This window comes from Lagenorhynchus albirostris, chromosome 8 (genome assembly GCF_949774975.1).
Source record: "Lagenorhynchus albirostris chromosome 8, mLagAlb1.1, whole genome shotgun sequence".
NCBI lineage: Eukaryota > Metazoa > Chordata > Mammalia > Artiodactyla > Delphinidae > Lagenorhynchus > Lagenorhynchus albirostris.
Genome location: NC_083102.1, coordinates 12,173,906 through 12,188,624, shown reverse-complemented (window position 1 = coordinate 12,188,624; position 14,719 = coordinate 12,173,906). Strand labels below are relative to the sequence as shown.

General features: G+C 39.3%; 1 protein-coding gene across 1 annotated transcript in view; it reads left to right on the top strand.

Annotated features, from left to right (window-relative positions):
* LOC132524507 (maltase-glucoamylase-like) overlaps positions 1-14,719 on the top strand; it is a 78,101-nt gene that overhangs the window by 13,115 nt on the left and 50,267 nt on the right. The window contains exons 7-14 of the mRNA XM_060156509.1: positions 1,714-1,813; positions 3,978-4,090; positions 4,385-4,510; positions 5,312-5,443; positions 5,594-5,710; positions 6,938-7,051; positions 8,113-8,197; positions 9,570-9,687. Of these exons, the coding sequence (XP_060012492.1) occupies positions 1,714-1,813; positions 3,978-4,090; positions 4,385-4,510; positions 5,312-5,443; positions 5,594-5,710; positions 6,938-7,051; positions 8,113-8,197; positions 9,570-9,687 (905 nt within the window). The remainder of the gene's footprint in view (positions 1-1,713; positions 1,814-3,977; positions 4,091-4,384; positions 4,511-5,311; positions 5,444-5,593; positions 5,711-6,937; positions 7,052-8,112; positions 8,198-9,569; positions 9,688-14,719) is intronic.

Genomic DNA, 14,719 nt, shown 5'->3' with positions numbered 1-14,719 from the left:
CTAGTTGTGGAGAAAACTAATATTGATTCGGCACAATATGCTGGTTATGGTTACCCTATTTTAGGTTGACCTTTACAAATCACCAACTTACCAGGTTTGTCAGCAAAATAGGATAAAATATCAACTAAAATTCTGTATTAATCATTCTTTGTGTGAAGAATGTTTGGGGCAGTGAAAGAATAGAAGGAGTAGAGTTTCGTTGTTATTATTTTACTTTGTTTTTTCTCTCTTGGTTTTGTTTTGACTGCTAAAACTCAAAGCAGAGGTATTTTCTAGACTCAGCAATACTACATTCAGGTCTTGTTCAGCAACTGTCCCAATTAAGCAGAACTAGTGGCTGGATGAAAGGAAATTAGAGGAATAATTTATTAAGTGAATTTTTAAATATATTATCTCTATTTACCAAAAGGACTCTGAGAAAAATAAGTCTAATTTACTCCATTTAACAGACAAGGAAACTGAGGTTTAGGAAAGCCAAATGAATAGCTCAACGTAAAAAAAAAAAATAGTTCGTAAGGAGCAGAGATAGGATCTAATCCCTGGCCATGCTCCTCGCCATACCATAGGCATATCAGAAAAACAGGAAAGGTGTTGGGTCCGAGCAGCTCATCCGGGATATGGCTGGTGATGCTTGTTTAATAAGGAGCCTTAGATCCTCGCTGCTTGAAGTGTGCAGTATGGGCACCACCGCGTGACAAATTTGGGCTCTCAGCTCCCTCTTCCATCTACTAAATTAGACCCCACACTGAAATGAGGTTCCTTTGTAATTTGTATGCACACCAAATTTTGAGATATGCTGTCCCAGAGCAGTGATTCTCAAACATGATTACACATTGGAATCACCCGGGGAAACTGAACAAACTATCAATGTCTGCTTCTATTCCCAGAGATTCTGTTTTAATTGGGGTGGGATGCGGCCCAGGTTGAGAACTACCGTTCTAAAGTCCAGAAGACCAGCTCAAGTTCTAATGTATGCTGTTGTAAAGACTAGAAGACCAGATATCTTAAGTAGAGTTCCATCTAGTTGCAAATTAGAAAGGTGCCTGATTTATATTAGGGCTCGATGTCAAGCCCTTGACTCAGAGTCAAGACTCTGAGTCTTGGTCAAGCCTTGACCAAGTCAAGGTCAAGCCTCTTTGAGAGAAGAGCTCTTTTTTTAAAAAAAAAAATTTATTGGAGTATAGTTGCTTTACACTGTTGCATTAGTTTCAGGTGTACAGCAAAGTGATTCAGTTATACATATACATATATTCATTCTTTTCTCATGTAGACTATCACAGAATATTGAGTAGAGTTCTCTGTGCTATTACAGTAGGTCCTTTTTAGTTATCTTTCTTATATAGTTCACCTCAAGCTCCTGATTTATCCCTACCCCCAACGTGTCCCCTTTGGTAACCATAAGTTTGTTTTTGATATCTGTAGAGAAGAGCTTTTTTGAACTACAGTTTCAAACCTCCTGTTCTCCCACATCCTAACATATCACAAGTTCTCACATTTCTATTAGATAAATGGTCATTGCTGGCTCATTCTATATGAAAATGCTAATTCACTTGATTAACATCAACCAAGTATAGACCTTATATTAAAAATTTGTGTCTTCTTTGACATGAATTCCTTGTCAATTCTTCACATGATTAACATCAATTTCCTAAGCTCTTTCTGGCCATGTGGGGTTTATTTGTAAATTTTTGGTTTTGAATTATCTTTCTGCAGGATGGAACTAACTTGTATGGTGCACAGACATTCTTCCTATGCCTTGAAGATGCTAGTGGATTGTCCTTTGGAGTGTTTCTGATGAACAGCAATGCCATGGGTAAAAGACTAAAGGAATATTCACACACAAGGATGATTTTCAGTCCCTTTCTTATAGCATTATGATAAAGGAATGGCGCCCTTTAGGAATGGCTGAGCCGTAGCTTGGGACCTTGTATGTTCTCTGCTTGTGCCATTCATACTTCATTACCTGTTGACCCATGGAAGCCATGAGTAGAGTTTTCTCTCTTAGCTTACGATTTTCTTGAATCTGGTTGCCTCTGTTGGAGTATTTACTATTATAGTGTTAAAACAGCTAATCCTTTCCTATAATCTATTCTAAGGCAGTTTCTACCAATTTGTTCTTCTCCTTCCTCAGACTTTCATCCAGTACTGGGGTTAATGAAAGCTCTGGTAAGAAACGGGTAATGGCTCTAATAGCAGGTGTAACCAAGGAGCTACAACTGAGCTGTGAATGTTATATCGAGACATCCACGGGTAGCAAGGCAAAGTGGAGTGTGAGGGTCAGGCAGAGTACAATCAGATTGTTTAAGACCAAATGGCGTAATATCATAGGATTCCAGGAAGTAGCTTGCTTCCTTATCTTTGAAGGTTTTAGATCAGATCAATGATTCTCAACTGTTTTTCTGCTTCCACCAGTAACAACCAATCCCAGGGCAATGAATCAATCCCTACAGGGAAAGAGGAGTTCTGTCAGAATCTCCCAGGGTTGATGGTCAGCACAGGATATTGATCCCCACCCTCTTCTCAACTGGGACTTGATGGACTAGATCAGTACTCCTTAAAACGTGACCCATGGAGTGTTCAAAGACTGTTTCAGGTCTACAGTAAGATGAGTATAAAATTAAGAGTAAACATTGCTGTAGCGTCCAAGTGCATGTATGAAACTTTTTCTAATAATTCATTTTCATGTTATTTTACAAAAGTATCAGTTTGCAAAGAACTGGAAATTTAAAAAATAAAGATCTGATCCTTTACCACAGATTGTTTGAGAATCACTCTAAGTGATCTAAGATGATTCTAAGATACCTGATAGTCAAAGAACAGACTGAGATAATACAAGGATTGTACAGTTTCAGGTGGCTGAAAGGAACCAGAAAATAATCTGTGTCAGGCTTAGAGGGAAAAGTCACAGAATCCTAGATACTCCGTGTGAGTTGTTCTTATGCCTGAAGAGTACATTTTAGTCGATCTTGAGACCTTTTATCCCTAATGCAACTCAAAGCTATGGGGAGACTTCATCTCTGAAAATTGCATGTGGGGCTTAGAGGGATTTTGAATGTGTAGTATTATCTCTGACATCTTTTTAGTTTGGCTCTTGCTTGATGTGAGATCTGCTGAGGCTAGTACCTCCGTGTGTCTCGCCAGGTTATGTTCCTGCAATAATGATGGGATATGGGGTGGGAACAGCATATTCTGTAGTTGTGAATGTCAGAGAAGAAAATTTTTTCCTCTATCCTCTTAGGTTTGGTATTTGGGGGCCTGTGAATCAGTCTAGCAAAAGACAGGTTAGCAAGAGAAGAAACTAGGTTTATTTACGTGTGCAACCTGCATATATGCAAGAGTGCTCAGTGAGTAACTCAAAGGGGTGATTAGAATTTGGGACTTAGAAACCATCCTAATAGGGGAAGAAATGTACCTAGGATGAAACAAATGGCTTCTTAGAAGGGGTGAGAGGGATAAAGGGCATTTAATGGAACAACAAATGACGTTTTGGAAAGATCAGTGAGCCCTTAGGAGAGTAGTGGGGGCTGGGTGTTCTTGTGTGCTGCCAAGTTATTGTCTCAGAGGAGATTAGTTTTACTCCAGGGCAGGGGGTTTATGACAGCTGAGTCTGTATGGGAGGCTCTGCTTTCAGGTGGATAAGGGATTTCAGAAACTCGAACTCATTCAGCTTACAATCATTTTTATGCCACAGTGGCTTATTCTGGACCCCTTCCTGAAACTGGTTGCTCCTGACACAGCAGTTAAGACACTGCAGTCACCAGTTATGGAAATCTGTCACAGAACAAATGCTTTGGGCTCTCTTGTGCTGTCAGGGTGGACTTTGATTGTCAGAGTTTGTCCCTTTTTACACAAAAACTGAGGCATTAGGATCACTTCATTAGTGTTCAGATGACTGGTGATCCTCTGGTCTAAAGCTTTGTAATTATTACTCTAGAATAAATTCTAATGTTTATTTGCTTCATTTTTAATCTTTCAAGAGGTTTCCCTCCAGCCCACCCCAGCTGTCACTTACCGTACCACTGGGGGCATTCTCGACTTCTACGTGTTCTTGGGAAACACTCCAGAGCAAGTGGTTCAAGAGTATCAAGAGGTAAACTTATAATGTTATGGTTATGACTGAGGAAGTTGTAAATAAGAGCAAAGAAATGTAAATTTAATATGCAAGTGTGACTCACAAACATATGCTATTATAAGTAGCTATTACAAATGTGCTATTACAAATTGATCCGAACCTCAATGATTTATTAAAGGGCCTAGCATTCTAATATTAAGGAAATAGTGTGTTGGAAAGTGGGGTATGTTTTGTGCCCCCAAACTAATGCGTAGAAAAAGTTTTGTTAAAAATAGAGTATTTGCTAACTTCCATTTCACATCATTCTTTCAGCTCATTGGACGGCCAGCCCTACCCTCATACTGGGCACTTGGGTTTCATCTCAGTCGTTATGACTATGGAACCCTGGGTAACATGAAAGAAGTCATGGAGAGAAACCGTGCCGCACAGCTGCCTTACGTAAGTAAGGCAGCAAAAAATCCTCCAAAAATAAAAGAATTTTCTTGGGGAATAAGAACAACTGTTTATACTGTCTCCTCCTGAGTTTTTTAAAAAAATATACAACAAAAATATTTTAATATATTCAGAATGCTGGACTTTATTGTTGGGCCAGCCATTCCTTGAAGGGACTGGTCTTCTTATACTTACTGTATTGATGACGTTCTACACAATGCATTCTTATTTGTATTCTTAAGGCATTTCTTTCCCTAGTTTAAGGGAACAAAAGAATACAGTTTATACATATAATAAAATATTTTTATGATTTAAGTGGCTAAATTTGAATGTGTGTAGTATATAATGAGTAGCGAGGCCTTACAAGACATGCAAAGAGAAACACCTAGTAGTCTCTGGAATAATCCTCTTCTCTCCCTTACCCCATTCCCTTGGAGGCAGACGCTTAGGTCTTGGAGCAAGAGTCAATTTCATTCTGGGCTCCACTATTTTCATACAAGTAAAATTAGGAAAGAGCAAATGCCAAAGAAGGCTTGAAGTGGAAGAGAAGCAACAATACAAAATGTGGTGTAGTCAAATGCGGGAGAAGTGGGAGAGACAGTCCCTTCTTTCCTTTATCTTGTGGATGACATAGCATTTAGATAATGGATATGTTTTGATAGCCTTAGTGATATTTTTTGTAACTGTTGTGGTTTGTTTGTTCGATTGGTTTTCAATGCCGGAGCACCAGGCAACAAGGTAGGGTGATGCAGCTCATCTGATTCCAGGGGTGGGCTCATAAATTGTGGACGTTGTGTATTCTTTCAGGACGTTCAGCATGCTGATATTGATTATATGCATGAGAGGAAGGACTTCACTTATGATCCAGTAAATTTTAAGGGCTTCCCTGAGTTTGTTAAAGAGTTACACAATAACGGACAAAAATTGGTCATCATTGTGGTATGTGCTGTCCTCTTATTCCCCCACATCAGGTCCTTGCTCTTCCTTGTCATTACGCCCCCTCCCCCTCCCTCATGCCTCAATCCCCAGTTTCCTTTCAGTGCTTCTAGCTCAAAGCTAGGTCCCTCATTGTATTTTTCCCCTTCTTAGGATCCAGCCATCTCCAACAACTCTTCCCCAAGTAATCCCTATGGCCCATATGACAGGGGTTCAGATATGAAGATATGGGTGAATGCTTCAGATGGAGTGACTCCACTCATTGGGGAGGTATCTTAATGGGGAAGTGGGGGCTGGTGGAGGGGCTGTGGCAGTGTGTGTGTGTGTGTGTGTGTGTGTGTGTGTGTGTGTGTGTGTGTCTGTAATTGTTTTGTTTTACATTTTCAGGTGCCTTATATATGCTGGGGATCAACTTGCTCTTGTCCTTTCGTCCTCAAATACCTACCAGTCATCCCAGTTCTTACATTCCCTTCACAGAAAAGTCCCTTTAAACAATAGACTTAGATACTGAATGTCTCCTCACCTCACCCCCCATTCACTTTTTTTTTTTAATTCATTCATTTTATTTATTTATGTTTGGCTGCGTTGGGTCTTCTTTGGTATGTGCGGGCTTTCTCTAGTTGCGGTGAGCAGGGGCTACTCTTTGTTGTGGTGCGTGGGCTTCTCGTTGCAGTGGCTTCTCTCGTCTCAGAGCATGGGTTCTAGGCGCACGGGCTTCAGTAGTTGTGGCACGCAGGCTCAGTAGTTGCGGCGCACAGGCTTAGTTGCTCCACAGCATGTGGGATCTTCCCGGACCAGGGCTCGAACCCATGTCCCCTGCATTGGCAGGAGGATTCTTAACCACTGCGCCACAACGGAAGTACCCCCCATTCACTCTTCAGCTGACTGCAGTCTACTTTCCTTCCCCGTCACTCCACTGATGCTGCTTTGGCACCAGTTACTTCCTAACTGGCAAATCCAATGAAACTATTTCATTCGTCTTCTTACTCAGTTTTTCTGTTATTTGGCAAGTTTGACTAGTTCTTTCTCAAACTTATTTGTCCTTGTTTTCCATGAAGGTGTTATCTGCTGGTTCACTTCTAACACCTCTGCTGACCCGAGTGCCTAGTGTCTGAGAAGAAGTGGATAGGAAGAGAATAGAGAAGAGTAATTGATGGTTAGAACCCATAACTTGTCATGGGTCAGTTGAAATTATACAGAACTCTCCCTCATTTACCATTCCTAGGATTAGGAGTAGAGAAAGTGTGAGGAAAGGGTGAGGCATAGTTGAAGATTAGCAAAGACTTAACCATTTTTTTGAAATAAGTTTTTTCTCAAGTGACTATTTGACTCCTCCTATTTAGTCTAAATATTTAAAGCACTTTACATTCCTAATTGAAAAGGACCTGTGCCTGGGCACCTCTGTTGCCATGATCGTATTAGGAGTTTCTTTGTACTCTGTTTTACTCTGCATTCATTTAACTTCCTTTGATCAATGTTTTTCTTTTCCTCCTGCAGGTCTGGCCTGGAAAAACTGTGTTTCCTGATTACACCAACCCCAAGTGTACTGCTTGGTGGGCAAATGAATGTGAGCTTTTCCACGATCAAGTAGAATTTGATGGAATCTGGATTGTGAGTTCTTAACATTTTGATTACTAGGCTGCTAACATTCAGACTGTGTATCTCTATATCATCGAGTCATGGAGCACAGGGGGAAGAGGAGGAGAGGAAAGCAAGTATGGCAATAATTCTAGGTATTCTCTCTCTTACTATTCAAATAATCTTACCAAAACATGTAGCTTAGACTTCAAAATCAGATTGTTAGAAGTGGAATAAAGTAAACCGAGATATCTGTTTTTTCCGAGTCTAGCTCTCCTTTTACAAATGAATGAGCTGAAGTAAAAATAGGTCATGTACTCCTTACATTGTCACAAAGTACACAGATTGTTCAGTTGCCCCTTCAGGGCTCTTTCACTTGGACGTGTTGGATAAACTGATCAAAGCCAAAGTACTCAAGTGAGCGACAGAACTGTGGCTGCAGAAAGGACAAATGTCTCACATGATGTCAAATGAAAACAAATGCAAAGCAGCAGGTGTCTGGCACAATTTACAGAGCTCTAGAGTTGAACTTTTTTCTATTTATAAGAGAAAGGTAGAAAATGCAAACAATACAAAGAGCTAAACAGATGAGGAGAGCTAAAGTGATATCAACCAAAGACATCTACCATCAATATTTCAGTATGCATGTTTCCAGAGCCCTCACTTGCACAGCTGTGGGTACATGCTTGTTCTCTCACTTTCTCTGCATATGTTTGTATTATATATGTATATGCATTTATATGTGTGTGTATTCATAGCTATATTTGAATATTTAGAGAATGTATGAGTTGATATACATGGGACCATATAAATTGAAATATTTTTCACCTAATATTTTTGGAAATTTTTCATTTTCAATGATTATTTACATATATCATTTTGAAGGGATTTTAAGAACCTTCTCCACAAAGCCTTCAATGGGTAGAGAAGACAGGACAGGAACATCTATTTCTCTCCTTAACATAAGAACCTCGTTAAAAAAAGAAATATCTAGAATCATTTCTCTGAGTCCTAAACAAAAAGAAAGACACCGTCAGTACAACATACGAGGACATGTTACTTTTTCTTAATAGTCTTTGTTCTTTGTCTTCTAGGATATGAATGAAGTCTCCAACTTCGTGGATGGTTCAGTTTCAGGATGTTCCACAAACAATCTAAATTATCCCCCATTCACTCCCAGTAAGTGCTGATTAGTTTGATTAAAATGGCAATGAATATCTGGTATTTTAAATTCATAAGGATATATATGAATAACCTGGCAAGGGATTTTTTACATAAATTGCATAGGGGAAGGAAAATGTGGGTACTATATAAAGAAAACTAGGAAAGAAAATCAAAACACTCTATGCTTTCCTAAATGAGGCATAAATTCAAAAGGGGCAATCAATCTAGTCCTTCTACCTACATCTGAGCTGTTTCTGTTCCAGAGAAGATATGGTGCAGAAGCCAGAGGTTAGTGGTTAGTTCATTTTCCTCTCAAGTGTGTACCCAAATATGTTAGGGCTAACCAGAGAGAGACTAGGTAACCAGGTTAGGTCTTCATATGAAGGTCAAGTCTGGTAATGTCAAGAAGAACAGATGTCAGTGAAGAACAGATTTGGACCATAAAATGAAAGGAAGCCAGAACCCATTGGTGGGGTCGGGGGGAAGAGGGGGGCGGGTCAACATCAGAGTCAGTGAGTATGATGCTAGTGAGTTCTGACTGAACTTTGAACAACAGTGTATCCCAGGGTGTGGCCCTGGAATCACAGCATTTATTGTAGTTTGAAGAAATCTAGAGGCTCACAGATAAATTGTGTCTTGATTAAGAAAGGAATGAGCTGCTAGAATTATAGCATCTTATGAAAACTTCCAGTCTGATGGGAAAATAGGAAATTAGGGCAGTTGGGTTAGGATCAAATGCTGAGAGACTCAGATGGGGGGCTTCATTCTTTTGGTGATAGAAACTATTTAAGTTTTAGAGGGAAACATAACAGTCAAATGGTTTTAGAAATATTGATCTGGCATTAATGTGTGCTTCTAATATGAATTAGAAGATCAGTAGATCAGAGTTAAATAAGCCATTAAGAAAACAATTGCAATGGTTAAGACAAAGGTAATTTGGATCTGAACCATAGTGGTGCAAGGGGAGCAGAAAAGATTGGATGAATGAAAGAGAGATTGGTCAATCATCCTTATGACAGCTTAGAGAAAGGGTGAGCAATTAATTTACACTTTCATCTAATATTTTTATTCTTGGACCACTTAATTTAGCTCAGTTTGAAGACTTCAGATCTAACTTCAAGTCTAACTAGATCCACTTACTTCCAAATACTTGCCTCTGGTCACCTGTGCACCCAGGTGGGAGAATGTGTATGGGTCAGCACAATTTTTTTATATATCAGAGAAACTACTGAAAGTATATATCCTTCTGATAGTGAGGAAGCTGTATGATCATTTCCAGGATGGCCACAAAAAATGCCTGCCTAGGGAGCCACAATTTCAGGTGATAGTCGAGAAACGGGGAATATGTATCTCAGGCTCTCATTGACTGATCCCTCTTTTGTCGCAGGAATCCTGGATGGGTACCTGTTCTGCAAGAGTCTCTGCATGGATGCAGTACAGCACTGGGGCAAGCAATACGATGTCCACAATCTGTATGGCTACTCCATGGCAATTGCCACAGCAGAGTAAGGCCATTATTGCTATGGACTTAATATATGATCAGATTTACTTAATACATGATCAAATTCTTAGTCTCACTAGATGCCAGTTGCCAGTGTGTTATTTTTAAGAACTCAGCAAGGGAGATTGGTTCAAGATGGCAGAGTAGAAGGACGTGTGCTCACTTCTTCTTGCAAGAGCATCAGAATCACAACTAACTGCTGAACAATCATTGACAGGAAGACACTGGAACTCACCAAAAAAGATACCCCACATCCAAAGACAAAGAAGAAGCCTCAATGAGACAGTAGGAGGGACGCAGTCACGATAAAATCAAATCCCATAACCGCTGGGTGGGTGACTCACAAACTGGAGAGCATTTATACCACAGAAGTACACCCACTGGAGTGAAGGTTCTGAGCCCCACATCAAGCTTCTGAAGCTGGGGGTCTGGCAATGCGAGGACGAATTCCCAGAGAATCAGACTTTGCAGGCTAGTGGGATTTGATTGCAGGACTTCGACAGGACTGGGGGGAACAGAGACTCCAGTCTCGCAGGGCACACGCAAAGTAGTGTGTTTATCAGGACCCGGGGGAAGGAGCAGTGACCCCATAGGAGACAGAACCAGACCTACCTACTAGTGTTGGAGGGTTTCCTGCAGAGGCGGGGGCAGCTGTGGCTCACCACAGGGACTAGGACACTGGCAGCAGAAGTTCTGGGAAGTACTCATTGGCTTGAGCCCTCCCGGAGTCCGCCATTAGCCCCACCAAAAAGCCTGTAGTCTCCAGTGCAGGGTCACCTCAGGTCAAACAACCAACAAGGAGGGAACTCAGCCCCACCCATCAGCAGACAAGCAGATTAAAGTTTTACTGAGCTCTGTCCACCAGAGCAAAACCCAGCTCGGCCCACCACCAGTCCCTCCCGTCAGGAAGCTTGCACAAGCCTCTTAGATAGCCTCATCCACCAGAGGGCATACAGCATAAGCAAGAAGAACTACAATCCTGCAGCCTGTGGAACAAAAACCACATTCACAGAAAGATAGACAAAATGAAAAGGCAGAGGACCATGTACCAGATGAAGGAACAAGATAAAAACCCAGAAAAACAACTAAATGAAGTGGAGATAGGGAACCTTCCAGAAAAAGAATTCAGAATAATGATAATGAAGATGATCCAGGACCTTGGAAAAAGAATGGAGGCAAAGATTGAGAAGATGCAAGAAATGTTTAAAAAAGACCTAGAAGAATTAAAGAACAAATAAACAGAGATGAACAATACAATAACTGAAATGAAAAATACACTAGAAGGAATGAATAGCAGAATAACTGAGGCAGAAGAACGGATAAGTGACCTGGAAGGCAGAATGGTGGAAATCACTGCTGCAGAACAGATGAAAGAAAAAAGAATGAAAAGAAATGAAGACAGCCTAAGAGACCTCTGGGACAACATTAAACGCGCCAACATTCACATTATAGGGGTCCCAGAAGGAGAAGAGCGAGAGAAAGGACCCAAGAAAATATTTGAAGAGATTATAGTCGAAAACTTCCCTAACATGGGAAAGGAAATAGCCGCCCAAGTCCAGGAAGTGCAGAGTCCCAGGCAGGATAAACCCAAGGAGAAACACACTGAGACACATAGTAAGCAAATTGACAAAAATTAAAGACAGAGAAAAATTATTAAAAGCAACAGGGGAAAAACAACATACAAGGGAACTCCCATTAAGGTTAACAGCTGATTTCTCAGCAGAAACTCTTCAAGGCAGAAGGGAGTGGCACCATATATTTAAAGTGATGAAAGAGAAGAACCTACAACCAGGATTACTCTACCTGGCAAGGATCTCATTCAGATTCAGTGGAGAAATCAAAAGCTTTACAGACAAGCAAAAGCTAAGATAATTCAGCACCACCAAACCAGGTCTACAACAAATGCTAAAGGAACTTCTCTAAGTGGGAAACAGAAGATAAGGAAAGGACCTACAAAAACAAACTCAAAACAATTAAGAAAATGGTAATAGGAAAATACATATCGATAATTACCTTAAATGTAAGTGGATTAAGTGCTCCAACCAAAAGACACAGGCTCCCTGAATGGATACAAAAACAATACCCATATATATGCTGTCTACAAGAGACCCACTTCAGACCTAGGGACACATAGAGACTGAAAGTGAAGGGATAGAAAAAGATATTCCATGCAAATGGAAATCAAAAGAAAACTGGAGTAGTAATACTCATATCAGATAAAATAGACTTTAAAATAAGAATGTTACAAGAGACAAGGAAGGACACTACATAATGATCAAGGGATCAGTCCAAGAAGAAGATATAACAATTGTAAAAATATATACACCCGACATAGGAGCACCTCAATACAAAAGGCAAATGCTAACAGCTATAAAAGAGGAAATTGACAGTAACACAATAATAGTGGGGGACTTTGACACCTCACTTATAACAATGGACAGATCATCCAGATAGAAAATTAATAAGGAAACACAAGCTTTAAATGATACAACAGACCAGATAGGTTTAATTGATATTTATAGGACAGTCCATCCCAAAACAGCAGATTACCCTTTCTTCTCAAGTGCACATGGAACATTCTCCAGGATAGATCATGTCTGGGGTCATAAATCAAGCCTCAGTAAATTTAAGAAAAATTGAAATCATATCAAGCATCTTTTCCGACCACAACGCTATAAGATTAGAATTAAATTACAGGGGAAAAATGTAAAAAACACAAACACAGGGAGGCTAAACAATACGTTGCTAAATAACCAAGAGATCACTGAAGAAATCAAAGAGGAAATTAAAAAATGCCTAGAGACAAATGACAATGAAAACACGACAAACCAAAACGTGTGGGATGCAGCAAAAGCAGTTCTAAGAGGGAAGTTTATAACAATACAGTCCTACCTCAAGAAACAGGAATACTCTCAAATAAACAATCTAACCTTACACATAAAGGGACTAGAGAAAGAAGAGCAAACAAAACCCAAAGTTAGTAGAAGGAAAGAAATCATACATATCAGAGCAGAAACAAATGAAATAGAAACAAAGAAAACAATAACAAAGATCAATAAAACTAAAAGCTGGTTCTTTGAGAAGATAAACAAAATTGATAAACCATTAGCCAGACTCAACAAGAAAAAGAGGGAGAGGACTCAAATCAATAAAATTAGAAATGAAAAAGGAGAAGTTACAACAGACACTGCAGACATACAAAGCATCCTAAGAGACTATGACAAGCAACTCTATGCCAATAAAATGGACAACCTGGAAGAAATGGACAAATTCTTAGAAAGGTATGACCTTCCAAGACTGAACCAGGAAGAAATAGAAAATATGAACAGACCAATCACAAGTAATGAAATTGAAACTGTGATTTAAAATTTTCCAACAAACAAAAGTCCAGGACCAGATGGCTTCACAGGTGAATTTTATCAAACATTTAGAGAAGAGCTAACACCCATCCTTCTCAGATTCTTGCAAAAAATTGCAGAGGAATGAACACTCCCAAACTCATTCTATGAGGCCACCATCACCCTGATACCAAAACCAAACAAAGATACTACAAAAAAAGAAAATTACAGACCAATATCACTGATGAATATAGCTGCAAAAATCCTCAACAAAATACTAGCAAACAGAATCCAACAACACATTAAAAAGATCATACCATGATCAAGTAGGATTTATCCCAGGAATGCAAGGATTCTTCCATATATACAAATCAATCAATGTGATACACCATATTAACAGATTGAAGGAGGAAAACCATATGATCATCTCAATAGATGCAGAAAAAGCTTTTGACAAAATTCAACACCCATTTATGATAAAATCTCTCCAGAAAATGGGCCTAGAGGGAACCTACTTCAACATAATAAAGGCCATATATGACAAACCCACAGCCGACATCATTCTCAGTGGTGAAAAACTGAAACCATTTTCTCTAAGATTATGAACAAGACAAGGTTGCCCACTCTCACCACAATTATTCAACAGTTTTGGAAGTTTTAGCCACAGCAATCAGAGAAGAAAAAGAAATAAAAGGAATACAAATTGGAAAAGAAGTAAAATTGTCATTGTTTACAGATGACAAGATACTATACATAGAGTATCCTAAAGATGCTTCCAGAAAACTACTAGAGCTAATCAATGAATTTGATAAAGTAGCAGGATACAAAATTAATGCTCAGAAATCTCTTGCATTCCTATACACTAACAACAAAAAATCTGAAAGAGAAATTAAGGAAACGTTTACCATTTACCATTGCAACAAAAAGAATAAAATATCTAGGAATAAACCTACCTATGGAGACAAAAGACCTGTATGCAGAAAACTCTAAGACACTGATGAAAGAAATTAAAGACAGTACAAACAGATGGAAAGATATACCATGTATTTGGATCGGAAGACTCAACATTGTGAAAATGACTATACTATCCAAAGCAATCTGCAGATTCAGTGCAATCCCTATCAAACTACCAATGGCATTCTTCACAAAACTAGAACAAAAAATTTCATAATTTGTATGGAAACACAAAAGACCTCGAGTAGTCAATGCAGTATTGAGAAAGAAAAACGGATCTGGAGGAATCAGGCTCCCTGCCTTCAGACTATACTACAAAGCTACAGTGATGAAGACAGTATGGTACTGGCACAAAAACAGAAATATAGATCAATGGAACAGGATAGAAAGCCCAGAGATAAACCCACACTCCTATGGTCAACTAATTTATGACAAAGGAGGCAAGGATATACAATGGAGAAAAGACAGCCTCTTCAATAAGTGGTGCTGGGAAAACTGGACAGGTACATGTGAAAGAATGAAATTAGAACACTCCCTAACACCATACACAAAAATAAACTCACAATGGATGAAAGACCTAAATGTAAGACGAGACACTGTAAAAATCTTAGAGGGAAACATAGGAAGAACACTCTTTGACATAAAGCACCGCAAATTTTTTTTCACCCATCTCCCAGAGTAATGGAAATAAAAACAAAAATAAACAAATAGGACCTAATGAAACGTAAAAGCTTTTGCACATCA